The 24,009-nt window shown below is 47.9% G+C and overlaps 1 protein-coding gene across 1 annotated transcript in view; it reads left to right on the top strand.

The window, feature by feature from the left end:
- LOC135877954 (zinc finger protein 420-like) overlaps positions 1 to 24,009 on the top strand; it is a 71,387-nt gene that overhangs the window by 21,965 nt on the left and 25,413 nt on the right. The window contains exons 4-8 of the mRNA XM_065403475.1: positions 1,055 to 1,146; positions 1,406 to 1,532; positions 1,758 to 1,871; positions 2,239 to 2,352; positions 18,329 to 18,417. Coding sequence (XP_065259547.1) covers positions 1,055 to 1,146; positions 1,406 to 1,532; positions 1,758 to 1,871; positions 2,239 to 2,352; positions 18,329 to 18,417 — 536 coding nt within the window. The remainder of the gene's footprint in view (positions 1 to 1,054; positions 1,147 to 1,405; positions 1,533 to 1,757; positions 1,872 to 2,238; positions 2,353 to 18,328; positions 18,418 to 24,009) is intronic.

Here is a 24,009-nt window from a genome sequence, read left to right as displayed (position 1 = left end):
AAAAGGAACAGTTAAATCTGGATCTGGTACAAGTTCCAACAAAAAGGTTGCCATTAAATAAAATTCTGTAAATTCATACTCATGAGAAAATTGTAAAACCTTTGAGTGATGCCCCTGAAATGTAGAAGGATTATGTTACAAGGGAAGCTCTTTGGGTTAAAGATTGTCTTTTTGTTCTGTCCTTTTTCAGTGCCTGATACAATGGGGTCTTGCCCCATGATTAAGAGTCCTGAGCTCTAAGGGAACATAAATAAATAATAATAATGTTCATTAAAAAGCATAAAAAGAGCCAACTACCTGCAGGAGTGCAATTGTGATCTGATAGTTCTAGGTGCCAGGACCAGTCAAATAAAAGGCAGAATTGAGGTAACATCACCTGAGTGCAGAAAGGGTTCACTAGGAAGAAAAAATCAGCCCAGGAAGGAAGAAGGCTTGGTCTCGGCAGAAGGCTACAAGGAAGAAATACAAAATTGAGGGATCTCTTCTAGTCATCAAAGGGCAGAACGCAACTGATATTGGTGAAAACTGGAAGATGGAAATGTGGGGGGACACAGAGCCCCTTTCATGTGTGTGGCAGGCCCATCGGCTTTCAATAACTCTGTTGAGTAGAGAATCTGAGAGCCACTTGTCACTGCCCCATAGATGCTACCTTTGTCCCTCACACAGAGCTAACAACATCTATGTTTCCCAGGTCTCAGTTTGTGTGATCAGAAGAGAAGGAATTTCTGAGATGATGGAGCCCCCGTCCAGCTCAAGGTCTCAGAGGTTCCACCGCCCAGGACCACAACTGAGCTGTGACCTCAGAAAGAAGCTGCAGTATTCACGGCAACTAGGTAATAAGTTGTGTGTGGAGATGCATGTGATGTTGGGGAGCATGGATAGCACAGCAGGGAGGGGAGTCCCCAAGGCAGCCTGCATGAAATCATCGGAACAGCATTTGGTTGTCTAGTGGCACGTGGAGGCTGGGTGAATCCCTGTTCCTAATAGAGTTGTGAGGTCCAGGAGCGTGTGTGTCTGTGTGGGTCCCTCTAACGGTATCTTTGTAATCCTTTAGATCTTCCTGCGCCCTATTTGATTGTTCCTTATGATAAGGGGAATGAAGGATACCAGGATATGGTGGCTTCACTCTGTAGGTTTGGCTTTATGGTGAGTTGTGAAACGGTGCTTGTTTCAGTGGCCTGAGTTGGGGCTGAGTTCTGGAGGAATGGGGAGCTTTGTGGGCAGGCTGAGTCTGGCATCTCTTGCTGTGTGGAGGAGTTTGGGATAGTGGGAAATGGGATTCCTCCCCCCCTATAATGCTGCGTTGACTGTGATGGCGTTGCCTTTTGCTGCTCAGCTTGTGTCTGAGTGGTGAGATTGTGGCCAGACCAGACAGGGGCTGAGTGGGGGACCCATGTCATTTCAGATGCCAGTGACATTTGAGGAGGTGGCCGTGTACTTCTCTGAAGATGAATGGGCTCTTTTGGATGAAAAGCAGAAGGAACTCTACAGAGATGTCATGCAGGAGAATTATGAGACTCTCCTCTCATTGGGTGAGCAGTTGTTATAGTCCCCGTAGTGTAGACATGGCCTAAATCTCCTATAAGGAACACAGCCCATTTCCCACCAGACAGTCTGCTTGCCGAAAGTGGATACTGAAGCCTATATGGATTGTGTCTTTCCCCTTCATTCCAAGATTTTCTTTGCTGTTCTTTGTAGTTAAGTGATCGACAAATACTTGACACGTTGTGATGCATGTACCTCTTTCCAATGAGCAGGATTTCCGATTGCTAAACCAGATGTGCTGTCCCAGATAGAGCGAGGGGAAGAGATGTGGTTCCCAGATCTCCAGGGCTCCGAGGAAAGGAAAATCCCAAGAGGTACTACGACAGGTGAGGAATGAGTGACACCAACTGAGAAACCATCTGGGCCTGAGGGGAAAAGCTGGGATCCCAGCAAACCCACTGAGTCCTCCCCTTGTTCTGTCCCATCTCATCTGACTCATTGTTGTGCCCTGTCCTCATGGCAGGTCTCACTCCTGGCTTCCACTCATTCTGCCTGATCCCTGGCAGAAGCCTTTTCCTTAAGGCTCAGATGGGATTTTCAGGCAGAACTGGCCCCTCTTTTCCCTTCTGTGGAAAGATTTGGGGGAATTTACTTCCTACCTATCTGGTTCTCTTATCAGTGACAAATTCCTTTACTGCCCCCTCCGTCCCCAGCACATGCAGTGAATCCCATCTGGATTCTCTCTCCTAACAGGTACCGGGACAGCAAGTGAAAACGAGGAGAGTCCCCAGCAGGAAGGGGCTGTGGGAGTGAAGATGCACAGGATGTTCTTAGGGAGACCGCAGTGCCCTGACGTGGCAGATGCCAGTGAGAGTCATGGCAGGGTGGGATGGCAGAGGGGAGACCCTCCAGGCAGGAGTAAATCCACTCACAAGAGAAGAGGTTTGAGGAAATCCAGTGCCCACCCGGTAACCCATATGGGGGAGACACCAAATACTGTCAATGAACTGGGGGAAAGAGTCAGTAACAGTTCGCTCCTTATTCAGCACTGTCAGCAAACTGGTGCAGAAAAAAGTGTCTACAAGTGTTATGAGTGTGGCAAAGGCTTCGCTCGACAAGAAAACCTTCAGCTACATCTGAGAATTCACCCAGAGGAGCAACCTTATACATGTAATGAATGTGGGGAAAGCTTCAGGCTCAAGACAAGCCTTGTTCTTCATTGTTACACAGTCCACAAGTCAGAGAGACCCCATAAGTGTCCAGACTGTGGCCAGCTCTTTATCCTGAGAGAGAGACTTATTCAGCATCAGAGTATCCATTCAGGAGAGGTATCTAGAGGGTTTAACGATGGGATGGTGAGAGAGAAGGAAGGGCTTGTGAGAGCAGAGCGGGACAGGATGTTGTTGGCAAGACCCCAGAGTCTTGAGTGGGAAGAAGCCTGTGGAAGTGAGGGAGCTGCACGAAGGCAGCACGGGAGCCCTACAGGGGAGAGCGGCAGCATATCTGTGCAACATAAAAAAGTTTCCAAGAAACTGAACTGCACCATTGGCCACGAGAGCACCAATAGGGGAGCACAACCGAGTACAAGTAGTGACCAGAAAAGCTTCAGTAGTAACCCAGCAGTGCATCAGAAAGTCCGTCCCAAAGAGAGACGTTACAGCTGTGCTGAGTGCGGGAAAAGCTATTACCACAACTCGCACCTCCGATGGCATCAGAAAAAACACACGGGAGAGAAATCCCATGTATGCGCCGACTGCGGAAAGAGCTTTAACTGCAGATCGTCACTCAGCAGACATGAAAGGATCCACAAAGAGGAGAAAAACTACAGCTGCCCTGACTGTGGGAAAAAATTCAGGGAGTACTTGCACCTTGCTTCACATCAGACAATCCACACAGGGGAGAGAGCCTATCAGTGTCCTGACTGTGACAAAAGCTTCAGACTGAAAGGGGTCCTTTGTACTCACCGTAAAACCCACACGGGAGCTAAACCTTTTAAATGCACCGAATGCGGGCAAGGCTTTGGGCGGAAAGAAACCCTACAGAAACACATGAGGACCCACACTGGGGAGCAGCCCTATAAATGCACCCAGTGTGAGAGAAGCTTTCGTCAGAAGTTCTCCCTTTCCCAGCATCAGTTAAGGCACCGGGAAGTGAGGACTCACACGTGTACGGAATGTGGGAAAGGCTTCAATCACAAATCAAACCTTGTTCAACACTTGGCAAAACTGCACTTGAAAAAGAAACCCCATACAGCAAATGTAGCTTCAGATTAAACAGATCTGTAATTGCAATGGTAGAAAACAGTGGAGTGGTATTTTTTTTTTTTTATTCTGGTGAGACACTTCTCCATCCGTATGTATTCTAAAATACAAGGCTTAAGGAAGATGGGTGGGTAGTATCGCCTTATTTATGATGATGGGAGGGGGACAAAGCTGATGAAGAGAGGAACTGATCTGTCAATGGGTTTTGGGGATGGTTAGTGGGAATTTCAAGGCAGTGGAGTTGAATTTTGGAAGCTGAGCAGCAGCATGCCATCAATGGATGCAATGGATGGATTGCATTCCCATGTGAGCCTTGAATATGACTTCCTGACTGGCTGTGCCAGGGGGATGATTCCACCCGGCCCCTGAATACACAGGGAGGATGCCATTTTGTAGAACAAAATGGCATCCTCCACACATTGCGAAGACACGGGTATTTAACATGGTGCTCTACAAACGGATTAAAACCTGGCGAACTGAGATGTCTCAATCTGTAACTGTAAACAGGGAATCCTCATTGAACAGGTGTGTTTCTAGTGGGGTCCTGCAGAGATCCATTCTTGATCTGCTGCTATGTAACATTTTTATCAATGACTTGGAAAAAAAACTAAAATGATCATTGATCAAGTCTGCAGATGACACTCTAATCCGGGGGGTGGTAAATCAATGAAGAGGACTGGTCACTGATTCACAGTGAACTGGATCACTTTGCAAACTGGGCGAAAGAAAACAGTCTGCATTTTAATGTGGCTAAACGTCTACATCTAGGACAAAACATGTAGGCCATACTTACAGGATGGGGGATTCTATCTGGGAAGGTGGGACTCTGGAAAAGATTTTGGGTTTGTGGTGGATAATCAGCTGAATATCAGTTCCTGGTGCGATGCGGTCTCCAAAAGAGCTCATGCAGTCCTGAGATGGATAAATGGGAATCTCGAGTAGGTAATTTTGCCAGTACGGTTATAGTGGCATAACTTCCTGTGAATAAGTGTGTCAACATGGGAAGTTACAGAGGTATAATTATACTGGTATATTTTATGCCAGTTTAATTCCACGTGTAGACAAGCCCTTAGCAAGAGAAATTTGAAAGGTGACAGGTGAACAGGAGTAAGTCAGCCTTGCCCCACCCTCACAACAGCTTTCTGCCATGTACTAACTGGCTATAGTGCTATTGGCTAAAGATACAGCTCACTTTCAAAGGCATATGGTTAATAATGGGTTGCCAACGAATAAGGAGCTACTAGGTTGTAAACAATTGGGGTATATGTGTCGGGATAAGCAAATTGGAGTAGACAGGTGTTGACACTTTAAGATAGGTGAGGAAAGATTTTACGGCTTGCCTTGGGACAAGATTCCCATGATACTTTGCAATTAAGAAAAAGCTATCTAGCAAGGAATGGAATTTTACAATGCAGCAACCGATGACATATTTTGTTATGCAATATATTTTTGCAATGTACTAAGTGCAACATATTTGCAAGATATGTAATGCATAAAATTGGCCAAAAAAGGCCATAAACAATGAATAACCAGTAGGTTTTGAAACAGTTGAAAAAGTACAAGGAAAAGGGAACTGAAGTAAGAGTCTGAGGGAACTGAAGTAAGGGCATGTATACACTTACCGGGGATCGATGCTGCTGCAGTCGATGCACTGGGCATCGATTTAGTGGGTCTAGTTAAGACCCACTAAATCAACTGCAGATCGCTCTCTCATCAATTCCGGTACTCCACTGGAATGAGAAGTGTAAGGTAAGTTGATGGGAGGACATCTCCTGTCGATGCAGCGCGGTGTAGACACCACAGTAAATCGACCTAAGCTACATCAACTCCAGCTACGTTATTGGAGTTGTGTAATTTAGGTCGACTTACCACTGTAGTGTAGACAAGGCCTAAGATATGGAGAAGTATACACCAAAAGGAGGAAATTGATAAGGGTTGAAATGTTGAACTAAGGAGAGTTACCAGAGTATAGTTACCACAAGAAATCATAAGTAAGACCATTGGCAGACAGGATCCAGACTGTCTGAAACTACAGAGAAGGCCTTCTACAGTTGTGAGTAATTGTATGTGCTGTCTTGACTGTTGAATAAATTCATTCAAAGCTGACTTGTTAACCAAATCTAAATTTAAGAGAAGGCTATTCATTAAATATATAATCACAATTAAAATTCCTATCCATTATTAGCTAGTCATTTATTAATTATTGACAAATTATTGGTTGATTATCAACACAAGAAATATGGAAACTACAGTCACTGAAAGACTGTTCTCTACACTGGTAATGTCTGACCTTTCTGTATTATGCTGTTTTATTGCTAATCAATAAAGTGATTGAGCCGAGGTATCTGAGGTCTCATTAACTGATGACAAACTTAATCAGCAACCATCTCAAACCACTTACAAGATCACATTTCTAGCTGTAAGGGGAATGGGGCCTAATAGTGACTGGATTTCATAAGGATGGAGGACAGTGTCCCAGAAGTGTGAGGCATTAAGGGGAAGTGACTACAGATCAAAGAAGAGATGCCTTTCTTTTCATTTCTCAATAGACTGATTTAACAAAAGTAGCACTACTTTACACTGTTAACTCTGTGTGCTATTAATTAAACATGAATGCCCCAGGGAAGGTGGGTGTGCCTATTATGAAACAGTGAGTTTGTGTATTTCTTTGGTTGTGCTGGGGCCTGTGGTGACACTGTAGTTCACAACAAAAACACCCCCCTGGCTCCTAGTACTAAGGAACACATTGCTTTTTCTCTGGAAGGTTGTACGGGTAAATCCCTTGTTCCTGAAGAATTTTTAAGGGGATCCATTTTTGCTCAGCTGCCTGTTCCCTCCCTCTCACTGGGAAGAGTCTGGGATCTGAGCCCCGCTTCTTTTACCGGTCTGCAAAATCAATTCTTTCTTCTTTCATCAACTGCCCTGACGTTGTTCAGTCTCAATAGCCACATCAGAGCAGACCAGTCGTTCAGCTGGTCCTGTGTCTGACAGCGGCCAGCACAACACACTTGGTTGGAACGTGCAGGAAACCCTGTAGTGGACAATTATGGGGAAATCTGTCCCTAGCAAAAGTTTCTGCCTAATCCTGTCAACCAATTGTTGGTTTGTGTCCTGAAACAGATTCCCCATATATACATTATATATTAGTTCAGCTAGTGTAACTGTGGAGGTTCTCATTATCTCTGTTTCTATCTGATCCTTTTTCAAAATTCCATGAGGCCTAAATCTCAATGCTATCTAGTGGAAATGATTTCTATAGGTTTATAACTCTATATATGAGATAATCTGATCTCCTGTATATCACAGGCTATTACATTTCACCCAGCTACCCAATAACCTATGTTTGCCTAAAGAACACCTAGAAAGGCATCCAACCTTGATCTGAAGAGAGAAAGAGAATCCACCACTTCCCTCGGAAGTTTGTTCCAGTAGTTAATCACCCTCACCTTTAAAATTTGGGAATTTTATTCCTAATTCAAATTTGTTTTGCTTCATTTTGCAGTCATTGGCAGTGGCTCTTCCTCCATTCCATTAAACAGCCCTTTAGGACCCAGCATTTTCTCCCTTTAAAGGCATTTAAATTGTAATCAAATCACCTGACCTCTGAATCTTCTTTTTGAGACGCTGAACACATTGAGCTCTCTAAGTCCTTCACTGTGAGGTATTTTGTCGAGCCCTGTGATCATTTTGTGGCTCCTCTCTGTACCCTCTCTCCAGTGTTTCAACATGATTTGTAAAATGTGACTACAAGAACTGTACACAGTATTATAGTATCAGTTTCACCAATGTGGTACACAGGAGTAAAATCACTCTCGCCCTACTTATTACTCCTCTGATTATACATCCAAACATCACATTAGCCCTTTTTGCCACAGGATCACACTGGGAGCTCATGTTCAGATGTCTGTCAACTGTGACCCCTAAATCCTTTTCAGAGTCACTGCTTTCTAGGATACAGTTGCCCATTCTACAGCCACGGCCGGCATTCTTAAGTGAATGGCCTTGTGTTAGACCCGCAGTAGAGGTCTCCCATGGGGAGCAAGTAGATACCAGACACAGTGTTGGTATATAATACTCTAAATGCTCTTTATTGATTACAAAACAAACCTTACTCACTCTACGTTCATACCCCAAACATACTATACCAGAATCCAAAGGTCAGCATAGTCCCGATGGTCAGTCGAGGTTCCTTCCGTCAGGATAAGATCATAAGATGCTGGGAGCCGGCAAAAACCACATCTATATCCACACGGGGCTCTGGATCAATAAACTATTCCGATTTGGAGAAATCATAGGCAACCATTTATAGTCCATTCTGTTGCATCATCGGTTCTTGGCCTAGTAAGCAAAGGCATTCTACCCACACGATTTCAAAGACACAATCCTGGGCAGGCCGCCATGATCCAAGGCATGCCATTTCCTCCAATTCTTATACAATTTTATATCAGTCCAGCTGGTGTTGTTTCCTTTTCTGATGATTTTCTGTATTTTTCTCTGAACATAAGATTGTTTTTGCACAAATAGTTCTAATAGTTCTTGATCTTAAGTTCTTGCTTTGGTTGCCAACTTGCAACGCACGTATTCATGTCAAGTACACGTCATTCATACCAGGCCTCAATGACCTATAACATATTACATGGTATATGAATCACACTGGATATAGTTTTATATATCACAACACTTGTATTTGGCTGTATTGTTTGTTTAGTTCTCCTTATATGGTTATTACCTGGCAATAAATAACTTTTATGGTTAAGCTGGTTGTTTCCCTCCCTCCCTCTCTCTCTTTTGTGTTTTTGGCTTCCCCATTCGCTCTGCAGCAACGCTCCTCTTACCTAAGCTAAAGAGCCCTGCAGCGCCCAAAAATCCTGTGGGGTTTGCTCATCACGTGGGTTACTACCAGAACAACTGTAATGGGAAAGTGGGGATAGGGACATGCGGCAACTTGGAAGTGCTGCTCGACCCTGCCTACTCAGGCGTGCTCTATTCTGGTACCGTGCTCGTGGCATATGAGGGTGGCAGCTTGGAAGTGCTGCTCGACCCAGCCTGCTGAGTCCAGGGACATATAAGGGGTATGCTTGGGAGTGCTGGTTGACCTGGTCCGCTCAGATACGCTCTGTTAATGTGTGTGTTCATCTGATTCTGGGGCTGGAGGAACCCAGCCCTGGAGAACCTCGGTCCTGCAGGATAGCTCCATTGGGAGGGAACTTGCAGCAGGGAGAAGTAGAGCTCCATATGAGAACACAAGTGACACAAGCAGTACATTGATAGAATTACACTCCCCGCTCCCCAAAGAGTAACCCTAATAAATGAGCATACCACAAAGTAATGGGCAAATCTGGTAACACTGTTGTTCTTCAAGGTGTGTTGCACATGTTTATTCCGTGATCCACCCTCCTGCCCTCTACATCGTAGTTTTCTGGAAAGAAGGAACAGAGGGGGCAAGGGGATGGCTGGGTTCCTTAGTGACAGGTACCACTGAGGAAAAAATTTTCAGCAAGTGTGTTGGGGTGCACACACACCTAGAAGGAATGGACGTGTGCAACACATCTCAAAGAACAACCTTTACAGAAGGTTAGTAAACACTTTTAAAAAATTAAAGCAGAGATTCTCACATGATCACCTGATTCCATGAGCAAGGCTTTAAGAAAAGCACCAAATATTGCAAGAAGGGATAAAATGGCTAGATATGGAAACAATGCACTTGCCTCAAGACACAGCAACTTTCTCAGGGTTTCTAGCTTCCTACACACGATATCTTCCAGCTCTGCACTGCAAAGTGCAAACCAAATCCAATATGTAGACCAGGGGTCAGCAACCTTTCAGAAGTGCTGTGCCGAGTCTTCATTTATTCACTCTAATTTAAGGTTTCGCGTGCCAGTAATACATTTTAATGTTTATAGAAGGTCTCTTTCTATAAGTCTATAATATATAACTAAACTATTGTTGTATGTAAAGTAAATAAGGTTTTTAAAATGTTTAAGAAGCTTCATTTAAAATTAGATTAAAATGCAGAGCCCCCTGGACGGGTGGCCAGGACCCGGGCAGTGTGAGTGCCACTGAAAATCAGCTCGCGTGCCGCCTTTGGCACGCGTGCCATAGGTTGCCTACCCCTGATGTAGACTGTAAACTCTTTGGGGGGCAAGGACCTTGTCTCCTTATTTGAGGAGTGTCCTATGGAGACCAGGAATTTCTCTCCTTTTTAGGTGAATAAGCACACTCTTTGGCCTCTGTAAAAATAACAGATGAGAGTTTTCTTTTAATCAAAGCTGAGATTCTGCTGTAATCACATGACTCCTGGAACTGGGGCACTAAGTAGAGACGTATAGTGTCTATCCTGTATTTAAATGCCTCCCAAAATCATTAATGTATGCCGAGTTAGGGTTGCTCAGTGGTGCCTCATGCCCTTCCAGACTGAAAAGTGGCTAAACCTAAACCTCTGAAAACCAGGGAATACAAAGTGAATGCCAAACGTGCTAAGCCCTGCCACTGTTGTTAAAACAAAACCAAAATTGATGTGTCCATGACTGAATACAGGGCTTCAGAGGGAAGACCAACCCGGAAACCCGCGTGGACGGCAGACTACCTGGATTCCTAGGAGTTTCAGCAGTAATGTTTTGGTTGCTGTTTTCAAACTCTTATTAAACGGAAGTGGGGAATGTTGTAATGATCTGTGCAGATAGCACCTCCACCAACAGCTGGTGCATCTTTATCTTAGTGTTAAGTTGTCTTGTTTTCATAATGTGTGTTGTCCTGGTTGGGAAGCGCAGGGTTACGGGTGGGGAGGCCACTTGTTCCGTATAAAACTGGCTGGTCCTCTTTTTGAGAAGTTTGTCCTCTTTTCAGTACTGGGACTGGTATTGGATGGGGGACAATGTTCTGCCCCTTCTGACTCTTAAAAATGGCACGCTTCATGCAGTATGACCTTGCACGTAGGTCACGCCAGTGGGACAAGGCATTCTTAAAAATAGTGTCCCCCATGCAGCGTGACTTTGCACTCACCATGAGTAGAGGTCACACCAGCAGGGGCAGGGGCAGGGTGGGCATGCTCTTAAAGATCATGTCCCCCATGTGGCGGGATCTCACACTCATGTTGTCCCCCCAGTTTCTGGAAATATCAGAGTGTTTTCTGTAGGGTTGCCACCTTTCTAACTGCTGCTAACTCGACCCCTGAAGCCCTGCCCCTGCCCTGCCTCTTCCCCCAAAGCCCCACCCCTTCTCCGCCTCTTCCACCAGGCTCCACCTCTTCTCTCCCTCTTCACTCAGGCCCTGCTCCCTTGTCTGCCTCTTGCCCCCCAAGGCCCCACCCCTGTTGCTCCTCTTCCCCCCCCTTGCTTGCTGAATTGTCTCCACCTCACCTCCCCCCACCAGCTGGGCTCCCTCTGCTCTGGGGCTGGGATGGCAGCTGCTGCAGGCTGACAAGGAGCCTGCCTGCAGGTAGGAGGTGACCCGGGCTGGCACGGGTTAATGACCCGGCACTTGACCCCGCCTCGGGGTCATTGGACTTTGTACTGACCAGACACTGCCACGTCCCCATTTTGACCAGACTTTCCAGTCAAAAAGCTGCCACCTGGCAACCCTAAACAGCACCTGGACACAGAAGCCAAAAACCGGACGGCCCAGGTAAAACCCAGACAGGTGTCAACCCTCGTCCTCTGGAACACGTGAGCTTAGTTCAAGGTCAGAGGAAACCTGTCTTGCCTGTGTGTGTATCGGAGTTGGTAGTTGCAGTGTCCTAATAAATCCTGTGATTTCTCTGGCTGACCTATTACAGTATCTCTGGTGAATTAGAAGAAACAACCACAGAGGTGGTCAAATAAACCCATGAGCGGCGAGTTATATGGGCCTGTGGTGTCCGTGCTCCAGCAAATTCAGGGCCTGGGGGACCGGCTCCACCAATGTTTGGGGTTGGGTCTCTCCTCCGGCCCCACCTGCTGCCCCCGTGCACTGCCCCGGAGCGTCCCTGCCTGTGCCCTGGGCAGCTGCCCTGCTGCTCCGCTCCCTTGCCGGCCGCTGCCGGCTACAAAAGGGAGCGGCACCGGCAGCAGGATGAGGCGGCGGCACACATGTGATGGCAGCCCCCTCCCCCTGGCACCCACCACAGGGGAGGTGAAGCGAGGGGGCTTCCTGGACCAGAGGGGCCCAGCCCCTAGGAGCATGTGCAGTGACAGTGCCGAGTGAGTGTACTGCCAGGGGGAGATGGGGGCCCTCCCCTGGAGCTCGCTGCTTTGGGGGGAGAGGGCTGGGGGGACTGTGGAGTCCTCTCTGTCCCCAGCCCTGGGGCTGCCTGCCTGCACCCCAAACTCCTCATCTCCAGCCCTACCCCAGAGCCCTCACCCCCCACCCCAACCCTCTGCCCAGGGCCGGCTCCAGGCACCAGCGCAGCAAGGAGACCAAGGGAAAGGTGCGGCATGTCCTTCAGTCCCCCGTGGAGGGCAGGAACTGCCGCCGAATTACCGCCGAAGAATGAAGCAGCAGTGGTAGAAGTGCCGATCGCGGCTCCCCCCCCCCCCCGCCGCTTGGGGCGGCAAAAACGCTGGAACCGGCCCTGCCTCTGCCCCAGCCCTGAGCTCCCCTCCTGCACCCAGAACCCCTCATCCCCAGCCCCCCCTGCAGCCCTCACCCCTGCACCCCAATCCTCTGCCTTAGCCCTGAGCCCCTCCCACACCCCAAACCCCTCATCCCCAACCACAGCCCTCACCCCCCACCCCCCAACCCTCTGCCCTATCCTCTCCCACACCCCAAACCCCTCATCCCCAACCACAGCCCTCACCCCCCACCCCCCACCCCTCTGCCCTATCCTCTCCCACACCCCAAACCCCTCATCCCCAACCACAGCCCTCACCCCCACACACCCCAACCCTCTGCCCTATCCTCTCCCACACCCCAAACCCCTCATCCCCAACCACAGCCCTCACCCCCATACACCCCAACCCTCTGCCCTATCCTCTCCCACACCCCAAACCCCTCATCCCCAACCACAGCCCTCACCCCCATACACCCTAATTCCCAGCCCTGAGCCCCTCCCACACCCCTCAGCCCCACCCCATGCATTGTGTTATATGCACCAATATGCTGGGGGCGGGACTTGGACCCGTTCTGGGCACCACCGAAAATGATACAAACCTGCGGCCCCTGAATAAGCCCCGCCCCTAATCACCCCCGGGGCGATCCCCGCGGAGAGGGGCCCGGGCCATGGGCTGGGGGGAAGTTAATAGGGGCGGGACTTCCTGGTTTCCGCGGCTCCTGTTTCCTCGTTGGGAAAACTCCCGGCGCCCGGGCCGCGTCTGGCTGCGCTGCGGGCGAGACCCCCCGATCCCTGCCGGGAACAGCCCCGGGAGCGGCGGTGAGTCCGGGGTCCGGGAGCAGAGCGGGCAGGGAGGGGAAAGCGGCGGGAGCGAGCGGTGCCAGCAGGGGTTGGACCCTGCCCCCTTCTGGAGCCAGAAATGCCAGAGGAACAGGCAGCTGGTGTGAGTTCCCCACCTTCCTAGGGGTGGTGGGGCTCGAGCTTCCAACTTCAACCCTGCAGTGACAGGCGGCCGGCTCCAAACGTGGGGCTTTGGGCTCCAGCCGCGTGGTGGCAGGCTCCGTCAACTGGTCCTGGGCTCACCGCTCCCCCCCCCTTCGTGGTGGGGGATGAGCGCTCTGGCCCAGCGCTCATCCCCCACCATCACCCCTGGACCCTGCTGCATTCTCCGGCCCTGGTCCCTAGTCGCTTAGCAGCAGGCTCCGGTCCCCAGCCACAGGGCTTTGGGCACCGGGCTCATCCCCACCCATTGCCACTGGTCCTTGCTGCTTCCCCTGGCCCCTCACACACTCCCCATTCTCCCTGGCCGCCGCCACCTCCCTACCCACCTCCCCATCCAGGTCTTAATTTGTCCTACAGCTTGCTGGGGCTGAGTAAATCTGCTTTGAAAAGTGAAATGTTTGTTAATAGCGCTTTTCACTGCCTCCCAGTTAGCTAGCAAGTCTGCTTCTGTGAAAAGTGATGTTAACAAACATACAAATAACACTTTTCACAGGAGCAGACTTGCTAGCTAGCAAGTCTTAAAAACAGACCACTAAAAAAGCAAAAGAAACAACAACAACAAAAGACCAGAAGAACATGCAAAGCACCTTTGTTTTGTTGCTATTCTGTTTAGGTCCAGTAAAGAATAGCGACAACTGTACAATATTTTTATTATTGAGTTTGCAAATTTAAAAAAAAAATCATCATAAATAAATGACAATGATTTGGACATGTGTATGTGCACAATTATTTGTTTTTCCTAAAGTTAATTAACTATTTTAGGAAAAATTGTCAGAGTGGCTGCCAGTAAGGGATTGTTAGCCAAATGGGCTCGTTTCCCGCTGGAGCTACCCAATTACCCCAAGGAGGCACGGGAGTCTAGAAGACGGCTTCAAGTTCTTTATTGATCAGTCAGCTGAGCGGGTGCACCCCTCGACTAATGCCAGAGGGAGAAGCACACTTTACAAGTGCAGAGCAGGCCTTTTTATACCCGGTAACAAACAACTTAGCGTGCATACAGTTTGCTAGCCTATGCAATTTTTTGAATTCCTTTTGGGGGTCTTCAGGATACATATGTCTGACTTCCTTGACTGATTGTTTTGTATACGTGTATGCGGAAAGCAGCTTCGTGCATGTGGGGAGCAGCTGGGATAATAGGCAAATAGTTGACCTTTTGCTCTAACAGGATGATTGTTAGAGTAGATATTTCCTGTTGGGGAATCAAAAGGGAAGAATGATAGTGGGATAAGAAGGATACACTGGGAGAGATTATCTTAAAGAATTGTTAGTCCTCCCAGCTGTAAATAACCGTGTCTTCACACATAAATCAGGTAAACTGAGAATATATAGAAATGACATCACAACATATGTCTCTGGCAGAATATTCTTGGCAACGAGGTTTCTTTTGTCTGAAACCCTATCTAATCAAATTGATATGGAAACTTAATTGAGAGAATGAAGACTGCACTTCCCTTCCAGATGCAGGACAGACACACATTCAGCAATTAGACTGACAAGAAAGGGGGGTAATGTAGCTATTTCTTTCTATATAGTGCTGTACTAATCTCTGATTAACAATCTGAGATTAAATAATTCCAATTGAGCCTGTTATTTTGACAATCTTGAGTCATTAATTCAGACACGCAACAGCTTTAAGCTCAAAGCTTCCTGTGAAAGCCTGTGAAGAAATAATTTCTTTGGTGCAATTGGTTGAAAACCAACTGTAGTTGACAAGCAGTGGGTCCATTGTTTAATAGGTGTTTTCTGAGTTACAGAAGTATTTTACCCTACTAGAATCTCTGTTCTCCAGTCTCTAGAAACCACCAAGAAGAAAGTCCATCAACTCAGAGACTCGGAAGCGGTAAGAGAACCGCGAGAGTCCATGGCTGGACTCTGAAAGAGAGAAAGCTGTACATGCTTATTTCCTTTTAGTCGCCATTCTGCCTCGTGATATTTACATCCAAACTTGCATTTCACACAGCTGTGCCTAGCAGAATGGGGTTGTGGTCCATGAGTAAACCTCCAAGGCACTGTGGTAATAAATACTACATGATATGTACACATGTTGTAATAACTGGGGCCGGACAGGCCTACCCCGACTGTGGAAAAATGGCTAAAATGTTCTAAAATGTTCCAGGCACCTATAACAAATGCTAATGGGAAACGGTTCAAAAGGGAGACAAACAGATTGGGTTACTCCCAACAAACAGGCCTGCTGGTCTAAGTCAAAGAGTGTGTCAAGATCATGTCTGGTAAACAAGAGGAATGTGGGATCAGAAATCAGTGGGGAAAGTTTTTCCACCCAGCCAGTTTTAAGTTTGTTTTAGCTACAAATGAAGTGAGTTGTACATTCTTCGCTTTGTTAACCTTTGAAAGGTTTAACTATGATTTTGCTAGCATCTAATCAAATGAGATTTGTATATCCTATCACTCTAGAATTGTTACAATCGTGTCTGGTAAACAACGGGAGTCTGGGATCAGAAATCAATGCACCAAAATTGGTTAAGGTTAACGTACATACTCTGGCAAATTACCAATTGTTATCCAAGTGTGTTTGGGCTGAGCATGCAAAGCCGTCTGCTAATGTTCTTCTTTAAAAAATCAGAGGGTTTTATAATTTTGTTTGATAGTTATTACTGGTTTTTAAATCTTTTTTTACAAATGCTTTGTTTTTCTTTTGTGTATTTTAAGGTTTGTAGTTTCCCTAACTGGTGGTAACTTTGAACTTTCAACGTAAAGTCATTTTTAAGCAAAATGCAAAAGTGATAAAATAAAGTGTTTTAAATTGTTAAGTTGCTAAAGCAAACTTCTGCTCGGATAACATTTTTCAGCGGAATGGCAGCTTAATTCAGGGCTGTACATTGACTGTAAATTGAGTTTCAAACCATCCGCAAGGGCTGTTGCAACCCTCAAGATTTTTTTGTGATTGGAAAAACAAAACAACGTGTTGGTGGTGGATTTTGTTATGTGAAACAGCGCAGTTCTAGTGGTTCGAATTAGACCTCTGGGAGCGGCTAAATTGCCTCAGTGGCCGTGAAATGTTGGTGGGCAAGGCCTGCTGTAGGGTGTACTACCTTTGGGTGTAGCAAATGGCTCATGGATGCAAAATTGGTTCCAAAGAACATTCACTGGCTGCTTCTTTTTAAAAGGAGGAAATATACAGGGGTAAAAATGACACAAGGGCTAAAATTTCTGCTAGTCAGCAAGTTTAACCACTTGCAGGGCCGGCTCCAGGCACCAGCAATGGAAGCAGGTGCTTGGGGCAGCCAATGGAAAGGGGCGGCACGTCCGGGTCTTCAGCGGCAATTCGGCAGCGGGTCCCTCTTTTCCTCTTTGAGCTGCCGCTGAAGTTCCGCAAGAGGGGTGGGGGGTGGGGAAAGATTTTCGCTCTTTCCCCAATCTAGACTCGGAGGAAAAATGTGACAAGAGCTAGTCTGTTTCTGTTTCTAAAAATCTGAAGACAAGAGACCACCATCAGTTTTAAGTTTATAGGTACAAATCCAATGAGTTGTAAGTTCTTATCTTTATTAGCATTGGAAAGGTTCAAATGTGATGTTTGTAGCATCTAATCAAATAAGATTTGAAAATCCCAATTTTGGGATGAGGAATGTGCAAACCTTACAATACAAGCAAGTACTTTCCTCCCCCACCCCGCCCATTTCTACAACAGCTGGGTTGCGAATCAGCATGCGAGACAGAACTGGATTTTCTATCTTTGCTGTTCTTTCCTCTCCCTTTTTCTGCACATTTGTCTTGTTTTGTCTTCACAGAAACGAGATCAGACTTTAACAACAGAAACAACAGCTCCAGCCCATTTCATCTAACTTCTTCTCTTCCCCCTCCCCTCAGCCGCCCCCCGAAAAGGAATGTTGTTACCATCCATAGGAACATCAAAAAGACTGCTTCTCAGGGTTTCCTCCTCCCCTCTCTTGAATACTCTCTACAGCTAAAGGAAAATGGAATAAGGCGTATAGTTTAAATGAAAGCCTTATGTAGTACTGTATATTTCAAATTCCTTAAGAGTCTCGAAAAAGGAACAGTTAAATCTGGATCTGGTACAAGTTCCAACAAAAAGGTTGCCATTAAATAAAATTCTGTAAATTCATACTCATGAGAAAATTGTAAAACCTTTGAGTGATGCCCCTGAAATGTAGAAGGATTATGTTACAAGGGAAGCTCTTTGGGTTAAAGACTGTCTTTTTTTGTTCTGTCCTTTTTCAGTGCCTGATACAATGGGGTCTTGCCCCATGATTAAGAGTCCTGAGCTCTAAGGGAACATAAATAATAATAATTAAAAAGCATAAAAAGAGCCAACTACCTGCAGGAGTGCAATTGTGATCTGATATTCCTAGGTGCCAGGACCAGTCAAATAAAAGGCAGAATTGAGGTAACATCACCTGAGTGCAGAAAGGTTCACTAGGAAGAAAAAATCAGCCCAGGAAGGAAGAAGGTTTGTTCTGGGCAGAAGACTACAAGGAAGAAATACAAAATTGAGGGATCTCTTCTAGTCCTCAATGTGCAGAACACAACTGATATTGGTGAAAACTGGAAGATGGAAATGTGGGGGGACACAGAGCCCCTTTCGTGTGTGTGGCAGGCCCATCGGCTTTCAATAACTCTGTTTAGTAGAGAATCTGAGAGCCATTGGTCACTACCCCTCAGATGCTACCTTTGTCCCTCACACAGAGCTAACAACATCTATGTTTCCCAGGTCTCAGTTTGTGTGATCGGAAGAGAAGGGATTTCTGAGACGATGGAGCCCCCGTCCAGCTCAAGGTCACAGAGGTTCCACTGCCCAGGACCACAACTGAGCTGTGACCTCAGAGAGAAGCTGCAGTATTCACGGCAACTAGGTAATAAGTTGTGTGTGGAGATGCATGTGATGTTGGGGAGCATGGATAGCACAGCAGGGAGGGGAGTCCCCAAGGCAGCCTGTATGAAATCATTGGGACAGCGTTTGGCTGTCTAATGGCATGTGGAGGCTGGGTGAATCAGTGTTCCTAGTAGAGTTGTGAGGTCCAGGAGTGTGTGTGTCTGTGTGGGTCCCTCTAACGGTATCTTTGTAATCCTTTAGATCTTCCTGCGCCCTATTTGTTTGTTCCTTATAAGGGGAATGAAAGAGACCAGGAGATGGTGGCCTCGCTCTGTAGGTTTGGCTTTATGGTGAGTTGTGAAACGGTGCTTGTTTCAGTGGCCTGAGTTGGGGCTGAGTTCTGGAGGAATGGGGAGCTCTGTGGGCAGGCTGAGTCTGGCATCTCTTGCTGTGTGGAGGAGGTTGGGAGAGTGGGAAATGGGATTCCTCCCCCCCATAATGCTGCGTTGACAGTGATGTCTTTGCCCTTTGCTGCTCAGCTTGTGTCTGAGGGGTGGGATTGTGGCCAGAGCAGGCAGGTGCTGAGTGGGGGACCCAGGTTATTTCAGATGCCAGGAAACCCCGTAGTGGACAATTATAGGGAAATCTCTCCCTAGCAAAAGTTTCTGTCTAATCCTGTCAACCAGTTGTTGGCTTGTGCCCTGAAACAGATTCCTCATATATACATTATATATTAATTCAGCTAGTGTAACTCTGGAGGTTTTCGTTATCTCTGTTTCTATCTGATCCTTTATCAAAATTCCATGCGGTCCAAATCTCAATGCTATCTAGTGGAAATCAGCTCCATAGGTTTATATAAACTTCCCTTAGTAGTTTGTTCCAGTGGTTTAAAAATTTGGTACTTATTGCTAATTCAAATTTAGCTTGCTTCAGCTTGCAGTCATTGGCGGTGGCTCTGCCTTTTTCCACTAGATTAAACAGCCCTTTAGGCCCTGAGATTTTCTCCCCATAAAGGCATTTAAATGGTAACAAATCACCTCTGAATCTTCTTTTTGCGAAGCTAAACCCATTGAGCTCTCTAAGGGTATGTCTACACTATGAAATTAGGTTGAATTTATAGAAGCCGGTTTTATAGAAATCGGTTTTATACAGTCGATTGTGTGTGTCCCCACATAAAATGCTCTAAGTGCATGAAGCCGGCGGACTGCGTCCACAGTACCGAGGCTAGCGTCGACTTCCGGAGCGTTGCACTGTGGGTAGCTATCCCACAGTTCCCGCAGTCTCCGCCGCCCATTGGAATTCTGGGTTGAGATCCCAATGCCTGATGATGCAAAACAGTGTCGCGGGGGGTTCTGGGTACATGCCGTCAGGCCCCTCCCCCTCCGTCAGAGCAACGGCAGACAATCGATTCGCACCTTTTTACCTGGGTTACCTGTGCAGACAACATACCACGGCAAGCATGGAGCCCGCTCAGCTCAGCTCACCGTCACCATATGTCATCTGGGTGCCGGCAGACGTGGCACTGCATTGCTACACAGCAGCAGCTAATTGCCTTTTGGCAGTAGACGGTGCAGTATGACTGGTAGCCTTCATCGGCTATCTGGGTGCCGGCAGACGTGGGGCTGCATTGCTACACAGCAGCAGCCCCTTGCCTTTTGGCAGTAGATGGTGTATTAAGATTGATATCCGTCATCGTCGTATTCCAGTTCAGTCAGAGGCACCTGGGCAGACATGCTTTGTCTCCTGGAGACTCAGTCCTGCCGGCATTCCGATTGAACCGTCTTGACGATGATGGCTAGCAGTCATAGTACAGTATCTTCTGCCAAGTACCCAGAAGATGCCGAGGGCTATCAGTCATGCTGCACCGTCTGCTGCCAGCTTAAGATCTAAAAAATGATGTATTCATTTGCTTCCCCTTCCCTCCATGAAATCAACGGCCTGCTAAACCCAGGGTTTTGAGTTCAATCTTTGGGGGGGCCATTCTGTGTGACAGTTGTTTGTGTTTCTCCCTGATGCACAGCCACCTTTATTGATTTTAATTCCCTGTACCTGTACGCCATGTCGTCAGTCACCCCTCCCTCCGTCCGTCAGTTTCGCGCCTTTTTTCAGACCAGACGCCATAGCACTGGGATCATGGAGCCCACTCAGATCACCGCGGCAATTATGAGCACTATGAACACCACGCGCATTGTCCTGGAGTATATGCAGAGCCAGAACATGCCAAAGCAAAACCAGAACCAGCCGATGAGGCGATTGCAGCGCGGCGACGAGAGTGATGAGGAAATTGACATGGACACAGCCCTCACACAAGGTACGGGCCCCAGCAATTTGCAAATCATGGTGTTACTGGGGCAGGTTCATGCCATGGAATGCCGATTCTGGGCCCTGGAAACAAGCACAGACTGGTGGGACCGCATCGTGTTGCTGGTGTGGGACGATTCCCAGTGGCTGCGAAACTTTCGCATGCGTAAGGGCACTTTCATGGAACTTTGTGACTTGCTTTCCCCTGCCAGAATACCAGGATGAGAGCAGCCCTCACAGTTGAGAAGCGAGTGGCGATAGCCCTGTGGAAGCTTGCAACGCCAGACAGCTACCGGTCAGTCGGGAATCAATTTGGAGTGGGCAAATCTGCTGTGGGGGCTGCTGTGATCCAAGTTGCCAGGGCAATCAAAGACCTGCTGATATCAAGGGTAGTGACTCTGGGAAACGTGCAGGCCATAGTGGATGGCTTTGCTGCAATGGGATTCCCAAACTGTGGTGGGGCCATAGACGGAACCCATATCCCTATCTTGACACCGGAGCACCAAGCCACCGAGTACATAAACTGCAAGGGGTACTTTTCAATGCTGCTGCAAGCCCTGGTGGATCACAAGGGACGTTTCACCAACATCAACGTGGGATGGCCGGGAAAGGACCATGATGCTCGCGTCTTCAGGCACTCTGGTCTGTTTCGAAAGCTGGAGGAAGGGACTTTCTTCCCGGACCAGAAAATAACCGTTTGGGATGTTGAAATGCCTATCGTGATCCTTGGGGACCCAGCCTACCCCTTAATGCCATGGCTCATGAAGCCGTACACAGGCAGCCTGGACAGGAGTCAGGACCTGTTCAACTACAGGCTGAGCAAGTGCCGAATGGTGGTGGAATGTGCATTTGGACGTTTAAAAGCGCGCTGGTGCAGCTTACTGACTCACTCAGACCTCAGCGAAAAGAATATCCCCATTGTTATTGCTGCTTGCTGTGCGCTCCACAATATCTGTGAGAGTAAGGGGGAGACATTTATGGCGGGGTGGGAGGTTGAGGCAAATCGCCTGGCCGCTGATTACGCGCAGCCAGACACCAGGGTGGTTAGAAGAGTACAGCAGGGTGTGGTGCGCATCAGAGAAGCTTTGAAAACTAGTTTTGTGACTGGCCAGGCTACGGTGTGAAACTTCTGTTTGTTTCTCCTTGATGAACCCTCTGCGCCCCCCACACACACACACACCGGGTTCACTCTACTTCCCTGTAAACCAACCACCCCACCCTCCCCTCCCCTCCCCCCTTCGAGCACCGCTTGCAGAGGCAATAAAGTCATTGTTACTTCACATTCATGCATTCTTTATTAATTCATCACACAACTAGGGGGATAATTGCCAAGGTATCCCGGGATGGGTGGGGGAGGAGGGAAGGAAAAGGACACACTGCAGTTTAAAACTGTAACTCTTATTGAAGGCCAGCCTTCTGATGCTAGGGCAATCATCTGGGGTGGAGTGACTGGGTGGCCGGAGGCCCCCCCACCGTGTTCTTGGGCGTCTGGGTGAGGAGGCTATGGAACTTGGGGAGGAGGGCTGTTGGTTACACAGGGGCTGTAGCGGCGGTCTCTGCTCCTGCTGCCTTTCCTGCAGCTCAACCATACACTGGAGCATATCAGTTTGATGCTCCAGCAGCCGGAGCATCGACTCTTGCCTTCTGTCTGCAAGCTGACGCCACCTATCATCTTCAGCCCGCAACTTGCTCTGTTCATCCCGCGATTCAGCCCGCCACCTCTCCTCTCGTTCATATTGTGCTTTTCTGTAGTCTGACATTGACTTCCTCCACGCATTCTGCTGTGCTCTGTCAGCGTGGGAGGACATCTGGAGTTCCGTGAACATATCATCCCACGTCCTCCGTTTTCTCTTTCTAATCTTCACTAGCCTCTGTGAAGGAGAAACATTTGCAGCTGGTGGAGGACAAGGGAGAGGTGGTTAAAAAAGACACATTTTAGAGAACAATGGGTACACTCTTTCACGTTAAATTTTGCTGTTCACATTACACAGCACATATGCTTTCGTTACAAGGTCGCATTTTTCCTCTTATATTGAGGGCCTGCCGGTTTGGTGTGAGAGATCACCCACGCAGTGCCAGGCCACAGATTTCGGCTTGCAGGCAGCCATGGTAAGACAGTCTTTTGGCTTTTTTAACCTTGTTAACATGTGGGAATGGTTTCAAACAGTAGCGCTCTCATTTCCCATACCAAGCACTCGTTGGGTTGGCCATTTAAAATGGGTTTGCAATGTAAAAGGAGGGGCTGCGGTTTCCGGGTTAACATGCAGTACAAACCCAACTACCCCCCCACACACACACCCAATTCTCTGGGATGATCACTTCACCCCTCCCCCCCACCGCGTGGCTAACAGCGGGGAATATTTCTGTTCAGCAGAGCAGGAAGGGGCACCTCTGAATGCCCCCTTAATAAAATTGCCCCATTTCAACCAGGTGACCGTGAATGATCTCACTCTCCTGAGGATAACAAAGAGAGATAAGGAATGGATGTTGTCTGCATGCCAGCAAACACCGGGACCATACGCTGCCATGCTTTGTTATGCAATGATTCCAGACTACGTGCTACTGGCCTGGCGTGGTAAAGTGTCCTACCATGGCGGACGGGATAAGGCAGCCCTCCCCAGAAACCTTTTGCAAAGGCTTTGGGAGTACATGAAGGAGAGCTTTCTGGAGATGTCCCTGGAGGATTTCCGCTCCATCCCCATACACGTTAACAGACTTTTCCAGTAGCTGGACTGGCCGCGATTGCCAGGGCAAATTAATCATTAAACACGCTTGCTTTTAAACCATGTGTAATATTTACAAAGGTACACTCACCAGAGGTCCCTTGTGTGCCCTCAGGGTCTGGGAGCACGCCTTGGGTGAGTTCGGGGGTTACTGGTTCCAGGTCCAGGGTGATAAACATATCCTGGCTGTTGGGGAAACCGGTTTCTCCGCTTCCTTGCTGTGAGCTATCTTCATTGTCTTCATCATCATCATCTTCCTCGTACCCCGAACCCGCTTCCCTGTGTGTTTCTCCAGTGAGGGAGTCATAGCACACGGTTGGGGTAGTGGTGGCTACACCCCCTAGCATGGCATGCAGCTCCGCGTAGAAGCGGCATGTTTGCGGCTCTGCCCAAGACCTTCCGTTTGCCTCTCTGGCTTTGTGGTAGGCTTGCCGTAGCTCCTTAATTTTCACGCGGCACTGCTGTGCGTCCCTGTTATGGCCTCTGTCCTTCATGGCCTTTGAGACCTTTTCTAATATTTTGCCATTTCGTTTACTGCTACGGAGTTCAGCCAGCACTGATTCATCTCCCCATATGGCGAGCAGATCCCGTACCTCCCGTTCGGTCCATGCTGGAGCTCTTTTGCGATCCTGGGACTCCATCATGGTTACCTGTGCTGATGAGCTCTGCGTGGTCACCTGTGCTCTCCACGCTGGGCAAACAGGAAATGAAATTCAAAAGTTCGCGGGGCTTTTCCTGTCTACCTGGTCAGTGCATCTGAGTTGAGAGCGCTGTCCAGAGCGGTCACAATGAAGAACTGTGGGATAGCTCCCGGAGGCCAATAACGTCGAATTCCGTCCACACTACCCCAAATCTGACCCGCAAAGGCCGATTTTAGCGCTAATCCCCTCGTCGGAGGTGGAGTAAAGAAACCGGTTT

This window comes from Emys orbicularis, chromosome 4 (genome assembly GCF_028017835.1).
Source record: "Emys orbicularis isolate rEmyOrb1 chromosome 4, rEmyOrb1.hap1, whole genome shotgun sequence".
Lineage (NCBI taxonomy): Eukaryota > Metazoa > Chordata > Testudines > Emydidae > Emys > Emys orbicularis.
This window is presented reverse-complemented; position numbering and strand designations above follow the sequence as displayed.